General features: G+C 49.3%; 1 protein-coding gene across 2 annotated transcripts in view; it reads right to left on the minus strand.

Moving 5' to 3' along the window:
• PTCHD1 (patched domain containing 1) overlaps positions 1 to 20,174 on the minus strand; it is a 35,245-nt gene extending 15,071 nt beyond the window's left edge. The window contains exons 1-3 of one of the 2 annotated variants that reach the window (XM_075134179.1): positions 19,809 to 20,159; positions 6,559 to 6,585; positions 5,925 to 6,393 (exon numbers count right to left, since the gene is read on the minus strand). In XM_075134179.1, coding sequence (XP_074990280.1) covers positions 5,925 to 6,393; positions 6,559 to 6,585; positions 19,809 to 20,159 — 847 coding nt within the window. Of the gene's footprint in view, positions 1 to 5,924; positions 6,586 to 19,808 lie in introns of both variants that reach the window. The other variant, XM_075134093.1, reaches the window with a different exon arrangement.
• Positions 20,175 to 27,127: the final 6,953 nt, after the last annotated feature.

Here is a 27,127-nt window from a genome sequence, read left to right on the forward strand (position 1 = left end):
GACCTGCGCAGGGGCTGGTTCTCTCTCCGAATCTCTCTCTCTATAACCAATGTTGACATTTCAGTTTTATTGAATACAGCAAACACTTGGGTGCTTGATAGGGAGGATAATGAATGCTTTTAGGGCGTACAAATTTGGTGTATGTTGCAATTCCCTACCAGTGTGTTCTTCCAGAAGGAGCAGAAGGAGCGGGGCTGGGCACCTTACTGGCACCGAGGTGCAGCTCCAGCGAGCCACATGTGCTGGCACACGCTGGCTCCAGCACCCTCGTCCTCTCAGGGTTTACATGGTGGTTGTTAGCTGCCCTGCTTGGTTTAGCTACCTGTTGCCTTCATGGTCCCTAACATTCAGCAATCCTCTCACTTGCCCTCCTGTGCTTTTCACTCCCATCATCAAACACACTGACCTCCCCTCTTCTTCTGTTTCCTAATGTTTTCCTTCCAACCTTCTTTCCCAGCTGTCTCTGACCTCAGATCCCATCTTTGCTGCTCCAACTTTTTGCGTCCATAAAGCCCCTGTACAGATATCCCAGCTCACTCCTCCACCAGCACGGCTCTCCCCCAGGCAAGCCACGTGGAAGGCGTGCATCCAACACATTTGTGTTTCGGAGAAGCGAACGGCACTTCTCTGCATCTGTGAGGTGCTCCTATGAGCCATGGTACCTCCGGGTACCTCCCAAAGCATTCTGCACCTCTCCTGCTCCTGTGTCCCCTCCTGCCAGATGCACCCCTGTGCAGTCTCCTTCTCCCCTTGACTTTCCCCCCACCCGTGACTGCATCTCAGGGGGACCCTGCCTGGGTCCTGCCCAACACTTCCACCGGCTCCTTCGCAGTCATCCCTCCCTGGAGCTGCTCTCTTCATCGTTTTCCCCTTCTCTCTTCCCAGAAAGGGCGTACCGACAGGGCGGGGCATGGTGGGAGGATGGAGGGAGGTGGTAAGAACAGGTATTTGCATTCGTCCCTGTTTTGCCGAGTTTCACACAAGGCTGGCTATCGTCTCCATTTACAGCAAGCTGCAAGCTCAAGCCGCTCTCGTAACTGCTAACTGGTTCTCCCTTGCCAGCATCGCAGGCTAAATATAAGCCCGTGGAGCCAGCCCTGCGTCCCTGCCCGAAGCTGGCAGCGCCTGGCATTCCACTGCGATTTCACAGAGCCGATGCTTTTCACGAACTTGGCAGCTGAAGAGAGCCGCCTCTCCTCGAATAAGCTGTAGGAGTTTCTAGAGGAATAGGAAACAGATTGCTAGCTTTCTCTTCAGTGCAAAGGGCAATATTGCAATTTTCTTTTGAGTCCCTAAGTTAAATGCTGCGCTCCACCTCTGGGAAGTAAAAAAAAGTCAAGCCAAAAACTTGTTCAGCCAGTGCTGCTTGTTGTCCAATGGTTTGTTTGGTAACACTGTGTTTTTTTGGAGAAAACTGGTATTTTTAAAGGATTGGCAGTTATTAAACAGCATTTAATGCGTAAGGGAAACTTATGATGAATACTAGCATCTATGCCAGACCAAACATCTGTAGTTTTTAACGGAGCAGGCAATAGGAAACAAGAATTTTAATTCTGCTTTTCAGCTGACACTATAAATCAGCTATTTTAAATTCAACGAAATTGAAGAATTTAATTTTTTGGTTCTTAGGGTCAAAAATGAATAGCCTTAGTTCAGCAAAGTATTCCACATGAACTAGGCATGTGAGTAATCGTGTCCTTAAATTACTTGTTTACACAATGGTAAATGCGGATGATGATAGTTTTAAAAAACCACGGAGGCATATGCTAATTCAAAATATGCCCAGACGAATGGTGGGAGCCTGCCAAGTTTCACAGGTTTTAGGCTTCACTTTCATGTTAGAAGTACCTGTATAAATCCAGAGCTGAAGAAGAAAAGTCCCCGGTTTGGCTTGACAAGGTATCCCTAGAGAAGAGAGCGGCTGCAGGCAGCCTGCCCTCCCCTGCCAGCTGGCCCCCGCGCAGCCCCGCCGGGGGCTGGGGCCAGCCCCAGGCACGGCCTCCGGCCTTGCTCTCACAGCTGGACCCCCGGTGACCAAAGGGGACCCCTGCTCTTTTGGTACCTGCTGGGGAAGGAGGTCTCTGGCAACGTCTCTCCTGGCTTCAATTTTTGCCATTCAGTTAGCAACCGGTAGGGCTAAAAAGAAACTCGCCACCACATCAAAATCGTCGCGGCAGTGACATACTCGGGCTATGTACAGTCATCGATGACTGAGTTATTCTGACTTAATGAGTTACCTTTCGTGAGCTGGGTTACAGCCACCTGCCTTAATCAGAGAGTGAAATAAATCAGAAAAAACTACCATGAAGGTGATTAAAACCAAAGCATGGAGTGTTTAAACCAGGATGTCACATTTAACAGGTGGGGTAGGCAAAAGATGTTCCTGCCCACACTTACACAGTCTGAGCTTAAGAGTGCAACTTGGTAAGCCATAATAATTTAATAACTTAAAATTGTCCTATTGACGCAAAAGCTAAGGATTCAACACCCACAGAGGCTGGTACCCTTCACTATAGCTTGTTTGTTCTTGGAAATGGCTGAGGCTGAAGGGATGTTACAGAAAACAGGATGAATGAAATCTAGTATTAAAGAACACATTGAACAGAGTATTTTGCAGACATATTGCCTGAATTATTAGGATGGGCTTGTGACTGGACAAAGTATTTAAACTACTCAGAAAGTAATTCTTGAAAATATGAAAAAGCAGGTAATTGCAAAACATTGCTGACCAACTTTAATTAATGCATCTTGGAAGGGCAGTGATGGTATCAAGATGAACTTAACGAACAGGAGAAATGGTGCGAGATAAACAAGGTGTAATTCAGCAAGGACAAGAGTAACCTTCTATGTGTTGGTTGGATAACTGATTGTGCAAACAGGGTAGAAAGTGACACGAAGGATCTGTGAATTACCATGTGCCGCCAACCAAATGCCAACCATTTCATACTGCTGAGAAAAAAATGAATGTCATATGGGGATGTATGAACAGGAGTGCCATATGCAAGATGTGTGAAATCATCCTCCTACTCTACTTGCTGCTGAAAGCCTCAGCCTGAATCCTGCGCCCGGATTTAGGCACCGCACTCCACGGAAGATGTGGAGCGGCCAAAAGCAAGGAGATGGCTGGAAGTCTGGTAAGCATAGTCTGAGGAAACCTGGCATGAAAGGGAAGAGGACTGAGCAAGTGAGAGTGGTCCCAGATACGCAAAGAAAAAGAAAATAAATTGTTTTCCAGATGCAGTGGACAAATAAGGAGGACAGCTGAGTTACAAAAGGGGAATTCAGGTTAGACATGATGCAAACGCCATAGCGGTAGTGCAGTGAAACACAGGGGGAGGTGGCCCAGGGAGGAGAAAAGTGCAGGGTGAGAAGTATCTGTTAGGAAAGACGTAATCTTGTCCGGTGGCAGAGGGCAGGTGATGTCTGGAGAGTGTCCCCCCTCGGCTCTGCGGTGCTGATGGAAAGTTAAAAATCCTCAGCTGCTATAAACTGGGGAAACTTCGTTAATGATTTATACTAGTAAAGGGGCTTTGCCTGAAATGTGTCCAGTGTAATCATTTTTTCTATCTAATTTTTGCTTTTAGCCATGAGATTATGAGTAATAGCTATGGGGCTACACTGTTAGCCAGAAATCCTTTCGCTTTCTAAAGGTCAGTCCATCTATGATCTAATCTGATGGTCACTGAAATTAAGTGGAAGTAGTTCAGGGGGCTATAATGGAGGGTGGTTTGTGTCTCTAGCCTTCAGTTACCTTGAGTTAAACCATCCTTTATCAGCAAAACAACATATAGGCATGAAATAAATTTTGAAATGCATGCTCTTTCTGTTGTACTGCAGGAAAAAAAAGGAAACCCTGCCTTTCCTGCTATCTGCTGGTTTAAAACAGTTCTCATTAAAAACTCCAGAATGTCTTTAGTGCCTTCTGTTCACCTGTTGATATTCCTGTCCCTCGGGAGATTTTATGCAGCTGGGGAAGCAGGCAAGATTCACACAACTTGGCTGCTCTGTCTTGACTTGTTCACAGTGAGAGCGGAGCTGCATATTTGAAACTTACTCCTTTTAAGAGTGGAATACTTCAACTAAGCAAGACCAAAAAAAAAAACCCAGGGAAGAAAAAAGGAAAAGAAAAGCTGAGTTGGCTATACAGCTCTGCAGTTAAAAGAGCACTAAAATAGAAGTGTGAAACTTTTCATAGTTATCTGTAAGTCTTCAAGGATTTCATGTCTCAGCGTAGTCATTATTAGTGAATTAAAGATCTGAAAGGTTGTCCCAGCGAGCAGATGCTTTGGTCCCTAAACAGAGCTAATATTTCATATTTTTGAGTCACTTTCCCCAGGTACTTTCATTTCTTATGGCTAGATGTTAGACTGCTTTTCTACTACTCTTGCAACACATCTGGAAATCCCCTCCTATGTAATATTGTATGTAATATACACTACTTAGTTTGAGGAATTGAATTTTATAATACATGCACAGGCATAAAAACCCACAAAAGAAACCAAAGACTCAGGACAGAAAGCTAAACTTCTTTTGCCTCGGACCTTCTCGTGCTGCATTTCCTCTAGATTATGATACAGTTTAGTTTTCATGGATGTCATCTGAAAATGAGAGCCGATGTAATGTAGCTGAATTCTTTTTGTCACTGAATATATTCTGTACATTAACTGGTAGTGCGATGCACTGAAGCATAGTCTTTAATTAAAGTGCAACGATACCACAGCTACGGTACGGGCATGGCATAGGAACCTGTTGCTGCATATAAAAATAGCTGTGCTGGAACGTGTCGTATCACTATACGATGTGACTAAGTCAGTGGAGACACTCTTACACTTGAAACCTGCAGTATTACTGAGCACTGATTTTCAGCTGGGGAAGCTGTGATCAAATCAATGCATGTATTATTCTCCGCAAATGAATAATGGCGTGAACGAGGACATATTAAACACCTACAGCGCACAAAGCTTTTCACACTGGTTATGAACCAAACACAAACAAAGAGGCTGTGATCTCTCCAGAGCTCTCGTTTTGTCTCCCGTGAAGTCTTCCTGCCTGTTTGGATACAACGCGCGGCATCCCCACAAACGCCCTGGTGCCAACAGGAGCGGGCACCGATTCTGGGTCGGGAGCAAGCTGACCGCCTTTCTCTCCTCCTCTTTCCTACCCTCGAGGAAAACAAAACGAAACGAAACCACCCCGTACCCCACAGTGAGTGAAGGCGGTACAAAAACCGGGGAGACGAAGACGCCTCTGCCGGCACCAGAGCCAGGGAGCGGCCGACGCCGCTTCCCTCCGTAGCCCTCCGCTGCGGGATGCGCTGGCACTAACCAGACGGGTCCGTCCCTGACCGGGGAGGCAAAGCTCTCCACCCCAGGGCTCAGCCAACGCAAGGGCTTCAGGAGAAACGCAACCCAGAACCGACCACCGCCCTTATCCCAGGGACCGGCACCTGCCAAGCCAGGACAGCACCGCTCCGCTCGTGGAAGGAGCCAGCGCGCTCTGAACACCCGACGTGCGCAGCCGCTTTGATTTGCCGGCACAGCTGACGCCGTCACTGCGGCACGGGGACCTCTGCAAAGGCTTCCCTCCGACGCTGGCCACCAAAACCAGAACCAAACATCCACAGAAAAGCAGCAGCTGGGCTCCCCCTCTGCACGAGGCACGGCATTCGCACATCCTTGTTCCTCGCTACCGCGCCGGCACCGCATCCTACGGCAGGGCGCTATGCCAGACCGGAGCCCCAGGCATGATTTTAACATCCCGGCGCGGTACAAACAGTTTAGGAAAAGAGGCCGCGTGGATTTAGCACGGGGCAGCGTTGGAGGGAGGAGGCACCGGGAGCCATGCAGTGATGCTTCTCTGCTTGCTGGGAAATGCGTCAGGGAGGCACAAACACACAAAAGAGAGAGGAGATAGGAGATAGTTACCTAACATGACGAAGGGGATTCCCAGGAAGGTGGAATTGTATTTCCCACCAGTGAGATTGATGATCCCAGCGGCAGTCAGGGTAGCAAGGGTCACGGTCAGCAATCCCAGCAGGCCAAGCCAGGGTTTGCTGCGGACACAATCCTGCATGGAGCAGCAGAGAATGGCCAAGGTGACCACAAGGATCAAGCTTGTGATCAGGTAGCGTTCTGACACCCTGCTCGTCTTCTGGAAATCCTCCTTCAGCGAAGAAGAAGTGAAAGGATACATTTTGACTTTCCTGTTGGATTTCTGGAAAAGTTCAACAGTGTCACAAAAAATGGATTCCCACTTCTCTGCTACCATGTCATTCAAGGAGTTGATTGCCTGCAAGTAGTAGGTGAGCTGAATGGCTTCTGCAGACTTCACCCGGTCTTTGCTGTGCACAGTAACCCCACCAAGCTGATGCCCGTTATACACTTCCCTGCCATCCTTTAAGTGAGTAATCGGATAAGTGATTGCAAAATTAGTTCGATTAGAAGAACGAGCAGCCTTTAATTCCTCCAGTACATGCACTATGTCGTCCACTATGCATGTCTTGTCATTGTTCAGGATACATATATGGGCAAACGTGTAATTGAAACCAGGTCTTTGAACTTGGATCCTGGTCACAGCAGAGTGCAGCTACAAGGGAAAGAGAAATCACAGACGTTATTCATCAGTTCATCTCGCACAGCAGCAGCCAGAACAACAGCGGCTCCTCACCTCCGTCCCTCTCCTATTTGATCTAAGCAACAACAACAAAAGTTCTGGTGACTGCAGTATTAATAGCACGCTCATTGCAAAAAAAGGAAACATGCATTAAAATAGCGGTATTATTCTCCTACGTCCTTTGCTGGTAACTGGAGTGTGTTGTGACTTGCATCTGTGCCACGCGCATCTGCTGTTTGGCCTCTCTGAATAGGCGAACTCAAAAGGCCCGGACCTCCACTTTCAAGTGATCTGGGCGAACATAAAAGGGAGAGCCACAGCCCGACCGTTTCCGGGAACACCGTCGCGCTCGGGATTGCCAAATTCCTCTCTCGACAGATAAACTTCAGGTACAGAAGGCAGAAAAGCAACGCGGCCGGGGTTGCCACCCGCGCGGGACGTGCCGGCAGCCCGGCAGCTGCCAGTGGCAGGGGACTGCCAGGGGACAGCTGCACGTCCTAAGTGTAGAGATTGTTGCCATAGCAGGAATAAGATAGCTGGCATTAATGAATTTGCCCTCTTTTCCCCTCCCTCTTTCCCCCCTCAAATCCTCAGCAAGTCTGGGAGAAGTAACGGCAGGGAATGACACTGGTTTTCTCCTTCTCTCTCCAGGAGGTTGTGTTGATCAGGGAAGGCCCTAACTTCAGGGCCTGCAGGTTACCACCGCTCAGTGCTTGGCCCAGCAGCTCTTAGCGCAGCCTCCTTTGGAAGCTGTTTTGCACCCTTCTGAAATTTGCCATGCCTGAGCTCTGACCCAAACTGCATTCAGAAGGGCAGAAAAATTACCCTCTCTTCTTGAAAAAATATAGAGAACCCTTGCAACCTTTTCTGAATCCATTTTAGTCAACACAGAAGCAGCAAGCAATCTAAAAGATGGTAAGGGAATAGCCCCAACAGGCTGGGGTTACAGTATTTTTCAGAAGTAGAATACTGAGTTTGCTAACTCTGGGACCCGTAGCAAAGTGCAAGCTGGTTTTTTGCACATTTTCCTTGCAAAATGTGCAGGCCTCACCCACCACCATCACCAATTAACTCCTTCTGTGCCGCTTTAGTTGTGCAGAGAGTACCAAGACCCTCCGTAGGGATGCTGCCGAGGCCAAGGCGATGTTACCCTCCGCCAGAAGTCTGAGCAGACTTCCCCTGCGGCTGCGATGTCCTTCATCGCTGGGAGCCACGAAGTTCAGGAAGGAGCTCCATCTGCTCTTTTCCAGCTGGATCCCAAATGCCGGGGGGCCCTGCATGCCGCTGCGTACTGCTTCGTGCATGGCTCGGTGAGATCCGCGATCCCCCCGAGGCGTCGGCAGGGACGAGGCGGAGGGGCGTGCGCCCTGCCTGCTGCCGGGCCCCCGCCGCCCCGCGGCCGCGGCAGCCTGCACCGGTCGCTCGGGCGGCCGCGTCTGCAGCCGCGGGGGGAACAAATCGCTGGATCTGCTCTGAGGAGCTGCATGGATTTATCCGCCGGTCCCTTCTACACCGAGGGAAATGGTGGTAGGAGCACTGCAAAGCTGTGGCGACACAACCAGGGCCGATAAGAAAGAAGGAGAAGCCCTCCTTCACCTGCAAAGCAGGGAGACCACAGCTCTTCCAGGGAGCTGAAGAGCCAAATTAAGAATGACTATAATTTCTTTTCCTCAAAGGGGGAATAGTTCTTTTCTGCCTTCAGATTTTGAGCAAGACAATGAAAACTGGCTACGGGGAGATGATTCCTTTTTTTCCTACTTGCATATGCTGTTTTCCACTGCAGTCCAAAGAGGGCAGGAGGCTCTTATGACCAGTAAAGAGGCTGGGGCTAGGTGATATTTAATGGAATTACTTCCTTTTGAAGACAAACACTGATTAAAAAAATAGAGGATACGGTACACAAGAGCAGTAGAGCTTATATACTCATCTGGTGGCAATGGACAAAATGTCTAATAATCATGGCTAAAATCCCGTGTCTGTTGAAATTAAATAGTCGTAGTGACTTTTGTGTGGTATTTCAGATCTATTTGCAGAAAAAAAAAACCCTTTATACGATACTATGAATCCGATTCTTTTGTGATTACATTGCATAATCTGTGATGGGTATAAATTTAGTTACGCTGCTTCCATTCCTCAGGATGATAGGACATCATGTAGGGAAATACTACAAAATTCCTATATTCTCAACTTGTTCCTCCAGCAGCTTGGGGGTGTATTTTTCCACATCTGAGTAGTTTTTATTTTCGACAGAACAACAGTTCAATATTGACATTAGAAAGATAGGTTTGAGAAATGAACTGAACTAACAAATCTTTTTACAGTACTGTGAGAACACAGTACCTGGCCATGATGAGAAGCAAAATTCTCCATCGTGGCGGAAGAACAAATAACTGTCTGTGCAGCAGAGTAGGGGCTTTTGCACAACCTTCTTCTACACCAAAACAAATTAAAAGATTTGCAGGAACATGACAAAGAAATGAGCCTATATGGGGAATTCTTCCCGCTTTTCCAGTTTGTTTCTGCAAAGCTCTGCTTTGCAAGAGCGGTTTTGGGGTACGAATTCAAACGTATGTCATTACAGTTTGGGGAAGATGCCTGATTTACCGAATCAAAGACAGATATCTGATTTTAAATTTTTTACAATGGCAGCTACTGTATGGTTTTCATTGACAACAGTTGTAAAATCAGATGTCATATAAAGAAGCACAGCTGAGGACAACTAGGAGGAGCAGAAGGAATTTCCTGCCTGTATTAGATTCACAATACAACTCCCTCAGAGAGGATCCATTGAGTGACACAATGCAGAAGAAACTAAACTGTTCTGCAACTTTTATCAGACAATGTGTGTTGCTATTTACCTACTCTGCCTCACTGCTGCATTTGCTTCCTTCTACATCTGAAGCACTTTCTTTTAATATTTAGGTTATAAAATAACCTCATCTGTCACAGCTGTTACTTCACCTTTAGCGAAAGGCTAGAAGCTAAATGTCATACCTAAAATACTCATTTCTTCTTGGAAATGATCATTTCAGACTCAGGAGCCCATTCTGTGGCGGTGGCCCAGTGCTTCCTGCGAGGCCGTGCTGGGCTGGACCAGGCGCCGTGTTGGGGGGACCTGCCCATCGCACCTCCCGGCGATGGGGCTTCGGGGAGGAGAGGGGAGCAGGCAGCCAGCTCTGCGTCCTGGCACATCCCGGCAGCCGAGCAGCCCACAGAGCTGGCTGCAAGCTCATGCAGTTTAGAGCAGCTCCGAGACTTCGCCAGTGGCCACAACATTTGGTCTCGAATTGGAGGCAAACAGCCAAAGTGGAGGAGAGCCTGCCATTCCCTCCATCCCAGCAAAGTATGCCGAGCACTGCCCCAGCGCGCCCAAGGATTCGGCTCCAGGAAGCCTGACTCAGACTTTAACCCTCAAGACAAACACATCACTTTACCTCCACTTTGCTTTTTCAGACCAGATCCTAGGAAAAAACCCCTCTGTCGCCTCAGTGCAGGGCAGGGGTGCGCTGCAGTGTGGCTGCAGGCTGTTTCTCTCCCTTTGCTTGCCCGTGGCAGCCCGTGTGCCGCGGAGCTGCCGCCTCTTCCCCGCTGAGAGCTGCAGTCCCCCGGCACTCTTCTCTCTGCTGCCACGGTGGGGATTCAACTGCGGCCACCCAGATTCTTCCACTCGCATCCAGAGCCCACACCCACAGCCCCGGGTGACTGGCTTCCACAGAAAACAGAAGGTCTAAGAGGTTACAAGGGCACGTCCTATGAGTCCAAGGGATTACACGGTCTGCAATTTGGCTTGCCTATGGTCCCCAGGAGGTCCCCCAGGAAACTTCAGTTGGTTAACAGGAGATGGTAAAGGCTGTTGTGTGATGGGGACAACATTAGCAATATGCAAATGCATAATGTATATTGCACTCCTCAGTGCAGCAGATTTTAATAGCAACTAACCATATTCTGAATAAACCCGGCACCTAGTACTGGGACAAACGACTGACCACCAGACTCTCATTTATCCGGCTGTTTTCTTATCCTTACCAATCCTACTAGGAGAAAGAGAGATTCAAAGGAATAACAAAAGCTGAATGAATGGTTTTTTTTGAAGGGAGACATGTACTGCTTGCTCATTGCTCACAGCTTTTTCAGCTAGGTAACAGTGCAAGGAACCAAAAAGCAGTTTACTGCTGAGATGCCAGAGCACTGCAGCATGAGAACTGCACAGCATTGCCTAAGCTCCCTTGCCAGGGTGGGCACACTGTCCCTGAAAGCGCTCAGGCATGAAACAGTAACTTCTACCTCCCCCTTTCATCATTGTTTAAACAGTGACCATCACTTGCAATTCCCCTCTCCCTTCTGAAAATGGTGTTTATGTGTGTCCCGTACCATGCCAGAGATTTCTAAAACAGAGTTTTCTCTTCCTCCAGCCTTTAGCCATTCACATTTGGTAACATCTTGGTCTTGGTCTTTGTTTACTCTAAGTTCCATGCTCACTCGGTTATTTATTTCAGACAGAAAGGAAAGATGGCTTCAACCGGGAGACAAATCCCTTTCTGCAAATACCTCCGGTTGAGGGCTGTACTGGTCTCACACCTCCACACCGAGCCACATTTCAGCCTGTGGCACAGATGACAGATGAGAGGTGGCAAAATCGTACTGCCCTGCCGGCTGGTTTTGCCCATGGGCCCAGGAGGGGATGCCAGAAGGCAAAACGTAAAACCCTTCACTTATCCTGAACCAAACCATTTGCTCCAGGGCCTCAGAGAGCCGTGGCTGCAAAGATTTCTTCAAGCTGTTTTTGGCTGCCGGTCCTCCTATCTCTGCCATCAGCACAGGAAGACAGGCGCTGGGAACCAGAGCCCCCCAGTAGGCTCAGTTTGGCTGTCCTGGGATGGCCAAGCCCCGCACCGGCCTCTGCAAGACGGCTCTTCCCTGTACAGAGCTTGGCACAACTTTCAGCAGTGGCAGCAAAGCTGAACCTGAAAGCAAAGGCGTTGTACTTGGAGATATATATTCAGGACAGAACGGAAAGCTTGATTTTATTCTTAAGTCCATGCAAAAGATGCAGAGAGCTACAAGAAGGGGTGAGGAAAACCTCTAGTCCCTTTGCTTTGTTGAGAAGTCCTTTCTTTAATTCAAAAGCGAGCAGGTATTACCAGAATTTTGTCAATTTAATCAGGCAACAAAAAAAGTCTGCAGCCTCCCTGTGAAGCAAACAGATCCCATCCCAGCAGGGAGGGGTTAGAAACTGCTGATTCATTTGCAAAATGGTCCAGTCCCAGAAAGCCTTTAAGCCCATGTTACATAATCCGCTACCCCGATCAAAGCTATGGGCAGAGGGGACGAGGCACGAGGACCCTGCCATGGCCACTGGTGTCCCACACGGGTCTCGCCTCGCTGGCGGCAGAGCTTTGCTCCCGGGTAAACTCCACGGTGAGAGTAACAGCAACATGCAACAGGACGCTTCAGGCTTGCCAAGCTCCTATTCCCAGCTCATGGAAAGACATCCCGACTCCTGTGCGAGCTGGATCAGAGTTGCAGCCACCATTTTTAATATTAAGGATGTGTACAACTACCTCCTGCTTATCGTATGTACCGCAAAAATGTGATTGGTTTTGCTGCTGAGCGGTGGCGTGCAGAGTTTTATAGGGGACATTGCTCATCGTAAGGACTTGACTATGCTTGTTACTTGACGTACAGCCGATGAATGGCCAACTAGACAAAACTAGCTAGATACACGATGTCCTCCTGTACCGCGAATGATCTGGCACATAGAGAGACACGTTTTACTCACAGGAGTAAGATCTTTGCAATGCCATATTACTTTTTTTGTTGTTGTTGCTATTATTTGACTCTATTTAGTCTTTCAGTCTACATCTGATGGTTCAAATTAAAAATGAACTTCACTCTAGTCAGTGTTGCCAACTCTTACAATTTTTTTACTGTCATTTTCACAAAGTCTAGTTTTTCTCTGAGCCCTAAAGCCTGAAGTTTTGTGATTTTTTAAAAAAAATCTCAGCTTTCATTAAAAAAACCCAGAAATGTCTGATCTCATGGTTATGGAAGAAAGCCTGAGAAAGCTCAAAAATAAAGTGAAGAACGAACTCATTATCTATTACTGCTTAAAATCTCATCACTGTTTTGGGTTCAAGACTGAAAAACTAGAAAGCAGGGTGAAGACAATGATTTTAAATATAGGCTTCATTTTCATGTGAAGCTGGTTTACTCTTTTGGTAATTTCTACAGGTAACTTATGCCAAGGAAAACGAAGAGGAGAAAAAGCCTTTAATGGATAGCTATAAATTTCTCCACTTTTTCTATGATCTCAGTAATCTCTGGCATTTCGTATCTTTGCAGAGTGCTTTTTTATTCACTTCAAGAGATGGCCTCAGTCAAAACTGAAAGGGTTTGTAAAGTAAAAGGGTTATGAGAGGGAAAAGACTTGCACAGCTCCCAGCTTAATCCACAAAAGAAAACACCGTGGGCTCTGCAGACACGGGCAGAATTAAACTATTAAGAGTGTATTTTCATCAGAAGAAGGTGCAGAGAGGGAAGGCAAGGGAGCCCCCCAACGGGGCTGTGTCCTGCTGTCCGTGTGAGACCATGGGTCCAGGGCAGAGGTTCAAAGGTGCTGGTGGGCAGCAGCCTCCTGCCCAAGCCAGCCTGGCCGAGGGATGGAGAGCGTGCACGCAGCGGATGGAGGAAGCCAACAGACCCTAACGGCTCAGGACAAACATTAGAAGTTGCAGCTGGAGAGCACGCAGCGAGGATCGCTATGGGTAGCTCGGCTCTTTTTCTAGCAGTCCTACAATTAGGTTTCCTGAAGAGACGCTAAGATACTAATTCTGCAAGCTATGTATTTTTGCAACTAATTTTTTCAGCTGTCCAAAAGATGGTGAATTATATTTTCTCCAAACAATTTTCATGTAAATAAAATCTAAAAATTGTTCAAACTACAAGTCATCAACTGAGGCACAACTACTAGTGCTCGAAGTGGCAGATGTGCGTGCATTTACATTTCCATCTGCCTTCTTGGTAGCTACAGAAAATTGCTAGATATGATTTTTCTTTTCTAATCTGAAGTGGAGAAGCTTTTCTAATCAATACCGTCTTAATTCTGACAATCACCCTGGTGATTCTGCCTGAATTTGTCCCACCTAGAGAAGCCCACTGCGGTTTTCAGGCCGACTGCTGCCGGAGGATGGGATGCCTGGGCAGCAGAAACCCCCCTGCACAGCCTGGTGTGCGGCTCCGAGATAGATTTTTCATGATGGGGAAAAAAGACGAAAACTTCGCTCCTGCAGCTGATCTTGCATCAGCTCCACCACCGGTGGCCTTCTCCACACACCCCACACCTCTGCATAAACACCCCTCCATCCTTACACTGCTTCTCGGGGGGCTGGAGACACGGTGCAGGCTCTTGCCAAGGGCTCCTCCAGCAGAAGTGTGACCAACGGTCCCTTCCTTGCTTCAGGGAAACCTCAGTAGCTGCAAGTTCACAGCTCATCGTGTTAATTAACGACTTGGCTCCTCGTTCTCCCTTCCAACAGGAGAGAGGGGGTTCTCCTGCTGTAAACCCCAACTTAAAGGCAGGGCCCAGTCACAGCTTTTGGGAAGCCCAAACGTGGTCGCTGGGGAGCCCCGACAGCTCTCTGCAAGCCTTGGGTACTGCCTGGGGCGCCGGTGGCCTGGCCTCCGTGGCTGTGATGCGCGGAGGTCCCTGGCCTCCAACGCCTGCCCTATCCGCTTGCTGCGCTTTCCCGGAGAGTCACCGTTATGGGTGATGTCCCCCATCACACATGTCCAGCCACGTATTGAGAAAATCTGTCCCCCATGTGCTCTGTTAGACGGGAGGCAAGGTCTGACCTTCCAAGGCAGGAAAGGCGATGCAACGTTGGGCGCCGGGCGTTCCTAGCACGGGCGGCCCGGCTGGCAGCAGCTCGGGGCGCGGGGTGGTGGGGGAGCATCGCACCGCGGCGTGAGGCAGGAGGGAGAGCGGAGGGGCCCCGGCCCGGCCGGCGCTGCTGGAGCAGGGCAGGGGGTGGCGGGGACCAGCGGGATGTGGTCATCCTCCCAGGGACGGGCAACCTCAGGACTTCTGCTCCAGCCACTGGCCCGTGCCTGCGGGAGAGATCAAACCCTCTCGCCCGCAAGAACCACGCCGAGGAGCTGCTGCTGCTGACACCGGGAGCTCAGGGGGGTTTCTGCACAGGCTTCCCCGCTGTCCTTGCAGCATGTTATTTATCTTCCCTCTTCCCTGGCTGTGCCCAGATCTTACCTGCGTATCTTAATTCTCATCTGTTTTCGCATAAGATACATTTTAGCCCTGCAGCATTGTGCTGCTATGACAACAGGCTTGCACTTCTGCTGCTTTCACACCCTTGTTTTTCTTGTATTAGGACTCTTCCCCTCATCTTACAGCCTTGCTCTAAATACATGACTTCATCCTTTGGGTTTTTTTTGGTTTTTTTTTCAGCAGAATTCACTATTTGTTCTGTTGACTGTTCCCCTAGAAGTGTTTTTAGTGCCGGAGCTACCTAGAGAAGGTGGAGACCTGCTATATCCATTGCTAGATCCACAGTTGACTGCCTGTGCCCAGGCATTCAGAAGTAGTCGAAGTTTTAAAATAAAAGGTACCTTGCGTTAGCCAGGATCGCAACAGACCCAGCTTTCGGCTCTGCTGAACAACCACAACCCACTTCCACCAACTTTGAAAATAATGGCTTAAGCATGCCATGTTTGTACAGCAAAGCAATGGGAAATACCACAGACACGGGAACATAAATATGGTTATTTCCTCCACAAGTTTCCTCACATGTAGAAAATAAGTGAGGAAATCCAGGAAGACCGTAGACAGAGCGTGCAGGCACACACAGTAACAGGGACATAATAATTAAAGAGCAGAGAGAGAAAAAAAACCCCAGCAAGTATGAGGTCTGCAAAATTTTGAAGTTAAACTGTTTTGTTCTGCAGTAATCAGAAGTTATGCAGTTCTTAAATAAATGTGTCCTTAAACAGAAATACCTAATTTTACTATTTGCTTGCATGTTCAAATAGATATTTAATCAGTTATCCAGATCTATCGATGGGCAGTTTATATGAGAGGGGCGATGTATAAGTACTGTCTGAAAATATGTAGTTAGGAGAGGTTTCTTTAACAAAAATAACCCCTCATCTACAGATTTTCACAGAGGCAAACTACAAATACAATCCCCTTCAGTAAGGCATGTTACATTTCAATCCCTTTTTATCTTTGTGTCTTGTCATCTTAAGTGGAGTTTTTGCCAAAAAAATATTAGTATTGTTATAAACACAATAACGTAGAGTGGAAGAGAGGATATTCTTCTGCAAAAAAAGGAAACCTTTCATTTAAAAAAAAAGTATTTAGTATAACACAGTTAACTCACTGTAAGTATGAGGCATGAACAGGCTGAAAAGGATGGGTGTCTCCAATTCTGGCTAAATCAGAATTATTTTCTGAGGTTCAAAAATCTGGCTAGGTCTGTACTTCCAGTGAGTCTGTATGCCTTCAACCTACAAGGTTCTAGCTGCAAGTGGAAATACCACCATGAAATGGTAGGGGGCTGCTCTAGCACTATTTTTAGGTGGGATTCTAGGCTTAGATGATTTCGACAGACTTTACATAATCATCTGCACTTCTGCACGATGGTCCACACCAAATATCCCAATTATTTTTGTTTCTCCAAGCACTTCTTGGAAATACAGGGGTAAAAGCACACCTTCTTCAGTTAGGTGTTTTTACTTCCTACCTCTCTCTCTCTTGAAAGAGAGAAATCTTGAGGAAGAAAGGTCCTGCACACCGACAGCACAGGATGCCAGTGCCTGTGCTCAGCTATAGAGCAGGTACAGCAGCTAGTAAAATTTCATTATTGCCCTCCCACTGTCTCAGGATGCGTCTCTTGCAGATCCGAGACTCTACCAAGGCTTTTTGTTGGGTCATCTATTCAAGGCCAGAGATTCAGGATACGTTTAGGTTTCTCCCCTTCTTCTGCAAATGACTATGCTAGCTGGAAACGCAACATTGGGATGGCAGGCCTAGAATGGTTTAAGCATTTATGGGGAGTTGTGAGAAGTATGGATGGAGATTTATACAAAAATTAAAAAAAAAGGGTACTCGGCATCACCTCCAAGTCAAAACTATTATATGAGGCAGCCACACGCCTCCCTGCTAGTGAGCAGGAGAGACCTTGTGTGGAGCAGCCTGTACATTCAGCAAGACCTGCCACTGTCATGTCAGCAGCCAGCATCGCGCCGGCAGATGCGTGCTGTCAGCGGGGAGTCCTACGGCAGCTCCTGCTCTGGGAGCACCGCTTGAGGTCTGGGCCCAAGACAATCGTGAGGCTGAGCCCTTCCCTAAGTCTCTTCCCAGCCAGCCAACAGGGTATCGTGCAGTACTGGTAACGGCGAGCTTCTCGGGCTGATAATGTGCCCACGAGGAACTGCACTAAGCCAACCAGAGTATTTTAGAGATGCCACCAAAGAAGTTATTACATTAACTAATTAATTGATTAGGATGTCAGACTGATTAACTTTTGACAGTACCAGCTATGTTTCAATTTCAACTGCTCAGACCCCAAAACTTCGTATCCCTTTCCTAAGGGGACAATAATGACTTCTTCCTCTGCCGAAACCAGAAGAAATCTCCTTCTCTCGCCATGTGACTAGGATAGCTGTAGCTGTGCAAGGCTCATTCCCTTCCCTCCTTGGCTGATAAGGCGGGATAGGCAGGTAAGGAAACCGAGAAGCGGTGCTGCAAGAGCAGGCGGCGCCTGCCTGGGGCAACCATCCTCCTGGGTCTCCCGTCCTTCTGCTAGTGGGTGGAGATGCAGCAACAACTATGCGGGAGGAGCCAGTGTCCAGCCTGACGCCTCTTCTAAAGCAAAAACTCTCCCTCGGGGAGGTCATCCTTCTCCTGAAAAGGAGAGATAAGCAAATGTTGCTGTATAGGCTCTCTGCCCTGACTGTGCCTACACAGCAGCATTTTCAGGAATGTAGGTGGGATTACTCCATGGTTTCACCCAGGATACTTATTTACAAGCACCGCACTTCTAGTTGGTTGGCTCTGGACTGGGGCTGCCTTTGCTCCCTTCTCCCCTTCATGCGACTGCATATATATAGGAAAACCCTGATGGCCACTGCCCCCTTTCTCCTTCCCTTGGTCAGCCCTGTTGACACAAAATGATGTAGCCCTGCATCACCACGGATATAACGATATTGGGAGCTAGGAGCCCTCCCTCCTGTTTTGCTGTGCTTTGACCCACGGGGCCGTCCACAGGGTTGGATAGGCAGCTGCCTGAGCCTGGCTCTGCCCAGAAGCAGAAAAAGAATTAGGACAAAGGACATAATCTATTCTGCACCAGACATACTGGAATTAATTAAATAAGTAAAGAGTTGGAAATAATGCATCAAATATGCCTGACAATGTCAGAGTAAGAGTAAGAGTAAACAGTCAAATGGCAATGGTGTTCATTATCTCACTAAATGAAAAATAATCATTTTGTTAGCAAATTCTGTCTATTAAAAATGAGGCAGTGTTAAATACTGACAGAACTTTCTAAGTTATAGCTCTTTCGTTGATGTGATAAATCTTACGCAGAAGTTTGCTTGTGGAAAGATTCTGAGTACCATTTATTTGTGTGTCACTATGCTATTGATAAAACTACAGATCTCTAGAGAAAGCAGTACAGAGAAAAAATTCATTATCATTATTACCCTATGACTGAGTAAATGTGCACATACTGGATGCGAATGCAACTCATGGTACAAGAAAATGAAGGAATGAAAATCATCTCTCTGGAGTCTTCTCGTTCGCCAGTAACATTCCTGTTACTGTACTTAGTGAATCGATGCTCATTAAATCTGTTTGCTGATTACCGTTGGGTAATATGTCAACAGCAAAAAAAAGGAAAACATAAAATACTGAGTGGCTCCGTACTATAGTTCTGTATGTGCCTACAGTGGAAATAAAATATAAATAAATCCACTGTAACAGTTATTTCCTTGTTTAGTAAAGAGTGAGGTGTCCCCAAAGTCTCTTACAATAGGTATTTGCATCTATTTTCTCATTTTAGTAGAGACACTCCCTGAAGCGATTAAAAAGAATTAACATTGGCTTTTGTATGGGCTGACAGTTTGACATTCAAGGGAAAAGAAAAAAAAAAAAAGCAATGCTGAGTCTCCGGGATTTCCATAAGGCAACAGCGAAAACGTGCAGGATTGAGCTAGCCACACCTCTGCTTATTTGTAAATGTTCCTTTCCTTTTTCTTGGGTGAACTTGACCCTCTTAACACACGGTTTTTGCATGTGTCCTCCCTGTTTTTCCTTCCAAGATTGTTCAAAACTACTGGGGTGTAAACTAGAGTACCAGCTTTAACAAATGCAGATTTCCGACATGTTATGACATATAGTACGGTGAGATGTCCTGTTAGATTGTGACTCGCACGCTCTGTGCCTCTCAAGTGACAGGGAAAGATGCTGCCCGCTATAACTTGAACCGGCAGCACAGGCTGCACCATGCCTGCATGGTGAGCTGGATTTTTCTTCATCTATGAAACCAGCATTTTCTGTGGCGGTGGGTTGGGAGTGGAGGGGGAAAAAAATACTACCCGCTAAAAATAATCAGCTGAGTTATATCGTTTGCCTTCATGAGCAGTGAGAAGGAGGTTTTGTGCTACCCCTTTCCAGGCAGAAGTGCAGTCCAGACACAGCAGCAGCCCCCAAAAGCATTCTCGGCAGCTTGGCACCTAACTGTTTTTGAAGTTTGAGTTTATCAAAGCCCGAGTCGCCTTAACTCGGGAGCACGACTGCAAGGCGAGTACAGAGGCACCGAAAAATTACTTAAGCAAGCAGCCTGCCCTTCCCGCTCACCCAAAGCAAACAAAACGAAAACAGGGAAAAAAGAAAAAGATAAAAAAAAGGGGGGAAGACAGCGGAGCCCGCCGGCGCTGGCAGGGAGCGCGGTGCCGGCTCCCCGCGGCGGGCAGGCATCCCAACTGTTGCAGGGAGGTGACCGGGTAGCCGCGGTGGCAGCGCCCGTGGCGGACGGGCAGAGGCCGGCACGCACGGGTGGGTCCGTGCGTGCGGGCAGGTGCGGGGACCGGGCTCGGGGCTGGCGGGGAGCGGGGCGGGATGCGGGGCGCCGGGCCAGGCAGGGTGGCGGCGCCCGGGGCCGGGGACCCGCCGCGGTTACCTTGAGGATGAGATCGGTGTGGTGCTGGTCCAGCATGTTGGCCTTGCGGAAGGAGGTGATGATCACCCTGCCGTACCTCCCCGGCGTCTGCAGGTCGGAGTAGAGCCGGTGCTTGGAGCGGTTCACCGGGAAGAGGCTGTCCACCAGGTTCCTCTCGATCTTGGCCAGGCTGTGCGTGGGGGCCAGGAGGTGCTCCACGCTCTCCTCCACCTGGTAGCGGCTGAAGCTGGCGCCCAGGAGGATGGAGATGAGCACGGGCGCCGAGGCGAAGAACACCGGGTGGCTGGCGACGAAGTGGCCGAGCCGGGAGAAGGACGTCCCCAGCCCCCTGTGCAAGACCTGCCGCAACATCCTAGTGCGGAGGGCGCGCAGGAGGGCGAGCGCCGCGCCGGGGCCCCCGCAGCTCCCCCACGGCCCCCGCAAGACCATGGGGCAGCCCCGCCGGGCGCCGCCTCCCCGCCGGCCGCGGCTGCGGGGGGCCGGGGGCCGCCGCCGCGCGTGTGCGTGTGTGTGCGGTGTGTGTGTGCGCCTGCCCGCCCGTGTGCGTGCGCGGGGCGGCTCGGGCGATCGTCCTCCTGCAACGCCGCCGTGCCCGAGAGGAGTTTCCCAGCGCCTCGGTGCCTGACTTGCCAACCCGCCACCCCTCGCCGCGGCCGCGGAGCGGCGGCGCGGACCGCCGGGGGGGGGGGGGAAGGGAGGGCAGGGGGGCAGCCCCGCCGCCGCGGCCCCGCCGCCCCTCGCCGCGGGAAGGGGAAGGGGCAGGGGCAAGCGCCGCTCGCCGCTCCCCGCCCCCGCCGCGGAGTTTGCGCGGGAGCGGGGCTGCCCGCAGACTGCTGACTAATCCCCCGGCCGCGGCAGGCGGGGCGGGCGCGGAAAGCCCTCCGCGGCGCCCCCGCCGCCGCCGCCCTCCGCCCAGGGGCGCGGGGCCACGCCGGGCGGCGCCTAGCACGGGGCGGCGGGGCGCAGCGCGGCGCCTCCCGCCGGGGCCGCCCCGCGGGCCGCGCTCGGGACGCCGCGGCGCGCCCCGCCCCGCCCGGCTGCCGGCCGGCTCCGCCCGCCGCCGCCGCCGCCGCCGCCGCCGGCACCGCCGCGCCGCCACATCCCCGCCCCGCCCGGGCCGCCGCCCCCGGGACGGCCGGGTGGCGCAGGCTGCCCGCGCCCCCGACGGGCGGGTGGGCGGCGAGGGCGCGGAGCGGCCACCCTCCCGTGCAGGGGGAGTTGCGTGTGTTTCGTGGGGGGCTTTGGCTCGGGGACCCGTCGCCAGAAACGTCTGGGCGCTTCCCCGGCGGCGGGGACGGGCCGCGTGCCGGAGTGGCCGACGGCGCGCCCCGCGCTCCCGCCACGCAGCCGACCGCGGCGGCGCCGCCAGCGCGGCACGGCACGGCCCGGCCCCCGGCCCCGCGCGGCCCGAGTGGGCATGTGCGAGCGCGCCGCACATGCCCATTAGGAAAGCCGGGCGCCGGCAGCGGGGCTGCCCCTGCCCGCCTCGCGGTCCCCCGCCGCCCGGCATCGTCCGCGGAGCCGCCCCGGGCTGCCCCGGCAGCGCCCCGCGCGAGGAGCCCCCGCCGCCCGCCGGCCCCGCCGCTGCTGCCGGGACTGCGCCGTGCCGTGCCGTGCCGTGCCGTGCCATGCTGCGGGAGCACGGTGCCGCTCCTCTAACCGCAAACCGGCAGCCCCGGCGGCGTGTGGCTGAGCCCGCTGCTCACCTGTGCGTAGGTATACCCCGTCCCCGCGGGGTGCGGTCCGTAGGAACAGCCTGGTTTTAAACACAAATTGCAATTAAATAACAGAAACGAGCAGAAATGCTCGTGTTGGTCGTGTCAACCCTGGCTATTGGCACATTCGGGCACACGGATTCCTACCGCTGCCCGCTGGCCCTAGCTGTTACTTCCTAAACCAAAGGTGTGGGTGTGAGGAGCCCAGTTGCTACCCAGGCCAGTGGCTTTACAAATTGGCGAAAAGGAAGTTTCCATTTGACAGCTGTTACACCTGTTAATGCATGAAACAGCAGCAGCTCCCTGTTTTGGTTATTGATGGACTGACAGTCATCCTTCCTTTTACATTTCAGTAGTGTCTGACCTAAGCTAATGTTTTGTCACGGACGCTTCATGCACAAAACCTCCTTGACATCATCCCCGTCTCCTCGCTCACAGCTAGGTCGCACAGCTTGAATGCTAAACTTTTCCCAGGTTTCACCGCTTCTCGTGGCGAGCGAGTGAATGGCTTGATTGAGTGGTGCTGAGGTACGGCCAGTAAGGTCCCCACGTCCCCTGGTTCTTCTGGGGTTTGTGCCCAACCCCAGGAAACGCTCCAGGCAGCACTCTGCCTGCAGGGCCAGTGCGGCTGCACCTTGAGTGCCCGATCCGGGGACACTGGGGTTTTTAATACGAACGTGCCCCTGCTCGGTTCCACTCCCACGGAGGTGGGTCCCCGCTGCTTGTATCAGTCCTATGTCAGTTTAAGAAAAAAATTTAATTTGAATATAATTTGAAGAAAACCTCAAAGGTGGAAACAGAAGCAGAAGGGCAGACGTGGGAGAGGATTGGGCACAAGTTTGCGTGAAGTTCGGTATCAGGTCAGGCCTCAGAGCCCAGGTCTCTTGTCTCCCAGTCCAGCGCTCCCCCCTCGCTGCCCATTTCCAGCTGTACACAGGCCACAGCATAGGCTTAGCCACACTGTTGTATCTCAGGGGGAAACATCAGGATGTGCCTAGTGCTTTATGTCACTAGCAACAAGTAAAGAGCTTTTGTCATTGCTGCTGACAGTATCATCTGTGCTGATTTTTTTTGGTTTTTGGTCTCCATTAAACATACTTTATCATTATTAAAAATGAAGGGGATTATTAATTATTTCAGTAACCATCCAGTGGCTGCTTCGCAGTTCTCCAGGGTACCTCAGGAAAACTAGTTTGAGGACCTGACATCCAGCCCAGTTCTCAGCACATTAACATTGGGTAAGCTATAGGTGACCCCAGGAAGAATATATCCATTTTGTGGGGGCAGAGAGGAAAACCGGTGTATCGGCAGTTCTGCTGGATGTTGCTCTGTCTTCCCAGAGCAGTGTCTGTTTTATTGCCTATTGTAACCAGCATCAGACTGCACTGTTAACAGCGGTGGAAATGGTATCTTTGCAAAGGTAGTCATGGGTTTTCACCCCACAAAATTCTGCCTCCTCTTGGCCCAGGGAATTGCCCTGCCTTTGACTGTGGGGCTGCCCATAGGGGAGGGACATACAGGCGTGGGATATGAGGCAGTTTGACATGCGCTGCTGGAAACACAGCTCAGCTGTGTGTGCTGTAACCGCACTGAGTAAGAATGTTACAACGCTGTGAGCATCCTGTGGATGTTACCAAACCAGAGGGGAAACCTTCTGTGTACTCCTGACTCTGCAGATAGTGCAGTCACATTGTTACTGACCGTCACTGCTCTGACACTCCAAAAATTGCCATCAAACTATTTTCTGTGGTAGTATGGTTGTCAGGAGTGGAGCAGCTGGAGGCCTCCCACAGTACTCTATGAGGAGCAAAGCATGGCTGAGCTCTTGCCTCTGTGGTAGGGGAAAGCTCCAGTAACTGGAGCTCTTGCCGGTAACACGTGCACATTAACCTGCTCAGCATTAACCAGCTCTGCCTATCTTTTGGAGGAAATGGAAGGGTGGGATTTCTATCACGTGTACAGCTCTGAATGGCACTTTACAAAATAGATAATGATGTCTCATTGCTCTAGAGAGTTTCCAAACTAAATTAAGAAGAGAACGATGGGAAGAGATGACCATACGATGAGGTGCAGATGCTGGGAAGAGGGATAATGAGGGGGACGACAACATGATTATGTCCTTTCAAAGCAAACGCCTCAGGGCAGCTTCTTGTGGGGACAGAGTGTAAAAGGGAGATGGGGAAGAGTGACTCATAAAGACGGCATCTGCACAGGGTTCAAGTCTGCTCTCAAGAGCAGGCCTGTCTGCTGTGAAATATTTCTTGACTCTCAGACCTGTGCAAAGAGACTGCCTTGACCCATGCTCAGGAGCTCTCAAGGCCAAACAGGTCCGGTGGCTTAGCATGAGGCCATGCTGTCGTTCCTGGGGTCTGCAAGGCCTGGATGGGTCAAGCACCCCACAGCCCAGGCCACAGGACTTTAGCTCTTTGCAAGCACAAGCAGGATGCTTTGAACATCGAGAATGAGCATCTCTCTATGCATCTACTCAAATCTTGTTACGACGGCAAGTTTTAAAACTAATGTGAGAGGAAGAAGTGGACAAGGTTTTATTTAAAATAACCTCTTCCTCCTACCTCCCCAAAAGGGGTCTAATGAAAGAAAAAGCTGAGAGAAGTGTTGGAGGAGGGGATTCCTGATGAGTAACTTCAGATGAGTGAAAAGGGCCTAGGGGAAAGGAAAGGTGGCAGGAGCAGCTGGGATGGCTGTGGGAGGTATGCAGAGAATCAGGATTTTGCGTTGTTTAGTTAAGCATGAGGAACCAGAGAAGATATTTTAGGAGTGTGTGCAGGGGATTTAGTGCTGCGAATGGGGAATGATTTTTGCAACAGAGCACTGAGCAATGTGTGATGCAGGTTCCAGCTGGAGCTTGGAGAGAATGAGGTTACCCACAGTGAGGAGATGGGTAACAAAGACCTTTTTTTTTTAAAGGGAACTAAAAAGAAAATTTTCAAGGAGAGTTTAATAATTATGGCTAGATTCTTAAGGGATGCAAAACCTTTCTCACTGAATTTCTCTGTGTTACGCTCATTTATACCTGCTGAAAGTCTGGCTGGTGACGTGCAAAGACATTGTGCTTTGTGCCAAGGGATCAAAATGACATGCAGCCAGCCCAGGATGGCTGGGGAGAGCAGTAGCTCTCATTGCATCACCCGATCGAGCTCTGCTCTGTATTTCTTGGCCTTAGGTCTGGGACCTGGGCCAATGCCAATTAAATTGGTGAGGGCAGAGACAAGGTTAACGATAAAGTTAATCTCCCATTGCTGATTGGTGAGGGAACCTCACAACTTGTATCTTCTGTCTGTTTGCAGTTAACAGAAAAGCGAAGCAGAAGCCCGGGTCCCATCACAGTAGGAAGATTATCCAAAAGTATCACTCTTTTCACCAATACATGCAGCACTACTCCCACAAGAATGGCAATTTGCTTATACTGAAAAGGGCTTTCTAGAAGCAACCATGGGAAATTGTAAGCTGGTCTCAGTGCAGTTTATATTTAATCCATGAAACTGTTCACTTTTCTCTTTTCGTCTCCTCAGTCCCACCTTCTCTTGGCTGGCAACAAAGAGTGGGGCATCATGGGCATGAACAGCATGATCAGAGTTTGAGAACCCTAAAACTAAGGTGATTTTTTTAACTCTGCAACCAGAGAAAGCAGAAATGAAAGAGAGGACCAAAGCAGAATTTTTAGCATGTGTGATCTCTCTCAGAACAAGTCCTTTGGGGCATGAAGATGGGGCTATCTGAACAACAGCTACCCAACGTACAAATCATGAAGCAATACCCTGCCAAGGGATGGCCACATGTTCTGCAATCTGCATCCACAGATTTCATTGCCAGAATTCAAGATGGCTGATTTCTTACCTCCTGAAACAGGCTACTGACAAAATCAATTGTGTTGAAATTTTTCCTTCAGCATGTGTAAGGCCCTAGTGTTCACCAAAAGGAATGGGAGAGAGAGGTAAAGATGAAGAAAAGCTATGGCTGTGCACGCACTTTGGCGTTGCGTTCCCAGTGCCCTGATGTTCTGCCACCCATGACAGGACATACGTACCCTAATTGGACTTGCTAATGCAGATCTTGGAGGAAGTCACAGGCACTGGAATATCTTTTTGCATCAGCTAAAAGGCAAGAAATCCTCCCTCCTGCTCCTGCATGACAACATCTCCTTTTTGCAGCCTGTCCTGTAAAATGCAAATACCTAAATGCTCCTTGCTGGCCTGTTCCTCCTACTGGATACAGAGACATATAAAAAGAATGTAAATCACCAAGAAATACTTTGACAGCTGGCACCTGATTCTTTCCTGAGTGCCCTGCTGGTCACTGTTCGGCAGCTCTTTGCTGATTCATGAGGACTGCTAAGAGAAAGCATGTGTGACTTATCTTTTATAGAGTGTAATAAAAAGAGGGAAGTGCCTGGTGTGGCTGGAGCTGCAGTTCTGTGGTCTGTCTCTGAGATGCTCCATTAGCCTGCTGCTGGCAGTGATGACACAAAAATTGGAGATCCCCGATTGTACCATTAACATGAACAGATTGAAAAAACAAACTGGAATGTAACAGGGAGCCTGTGCTTTTTTTCTCTGCTTGTATGAAAACTCAGTGGAGGGAAAGGATGCTTCTGTTCCCTTGCACATTGGCATAGGCTGCACAAAACCACAGCTCTGCTTTTATTAGGGTTCTTCCATCTTATGTTAGATCTAGATTTACTTCTTAAGCTGAAGCCTTTGAACCATCACTCTGTGGCTATATTTTTGGCTAGGTCATCTGATATCTGTGATTGACCACATTATTAATCATGGCCTCTCACCTGTTTATTTTAAAACAGTGACTGCTGATACTTCTGTCAGCCTTAGGGAAGGGTCTTTCTTTCGCCATAAACAATAATGGCCTGAAAAAAGTCCTTCCTTGCGGAAAGATGGATTAAGTTCTTATTTTGAAATGCAGCCTAAATGGTCCTGATGTACTGAAATGTTACAGCTAATATAAGCAGACGAGTCAATTTACAGCTTTCATACTACATTTTAAGAAACAAAACAAGCAGACAAGACAGCACAATAAATCTGCCTGGTGTCCCAGTCTGGTTGTTAATTGAACGCAATTTTATCAGATAACTGGATGATGCAGCTTCCTAAAAAAATAGGAAATGCACGGATTTTGTCAAGATCATGAGTTTGTCCAAAAAAGTACAGGACAGACTTAAACAATATATTCTTTGGGAAAAAAGTCTGTGAGCCAATGAAGAAGCATAGTGTGGATGTGCTATCCTGTCTACACAATACAAAGTTCATATTAGAATAACCCTGATGATACTAGAAAACCAATTATATTATTCAGGATTCAAGGGAGCAAAAGAAAAAAGAGGTATCATTTGTGGAGAAATTATTTCAGAAAAATAGGAATTTATAATTTAACTATCACAGTTAAGTGTACAAAATGTATGGCTTCTTTGCTTTAAGAGTAAAGCACTGCTTTAAGAGACAAACAAGTTTTAGTATAAAACAAAACATTAACTGGGAGTTTAGTAAATATGTCTGGAGGGACTGGGATTTTGGCAGAGTGTAACTCCTAGAATAGTGTGAATGTTTTTTCTTCTGTTTATGTGTCTTCATG

This window comes from Calonectris borealis, chromosome 1, assembly GCF_964195595.1.
Source record: "Calonectris borealis chromosome 1, bCalBor7.hap1.2, whole genome shotgun sequence".
Lineage (NCBI taxonomy): Eukaryota > Metazoa > Chordata > Aves > Procellariiformes > Procellariidae > Calonectris > Calonectris borealis.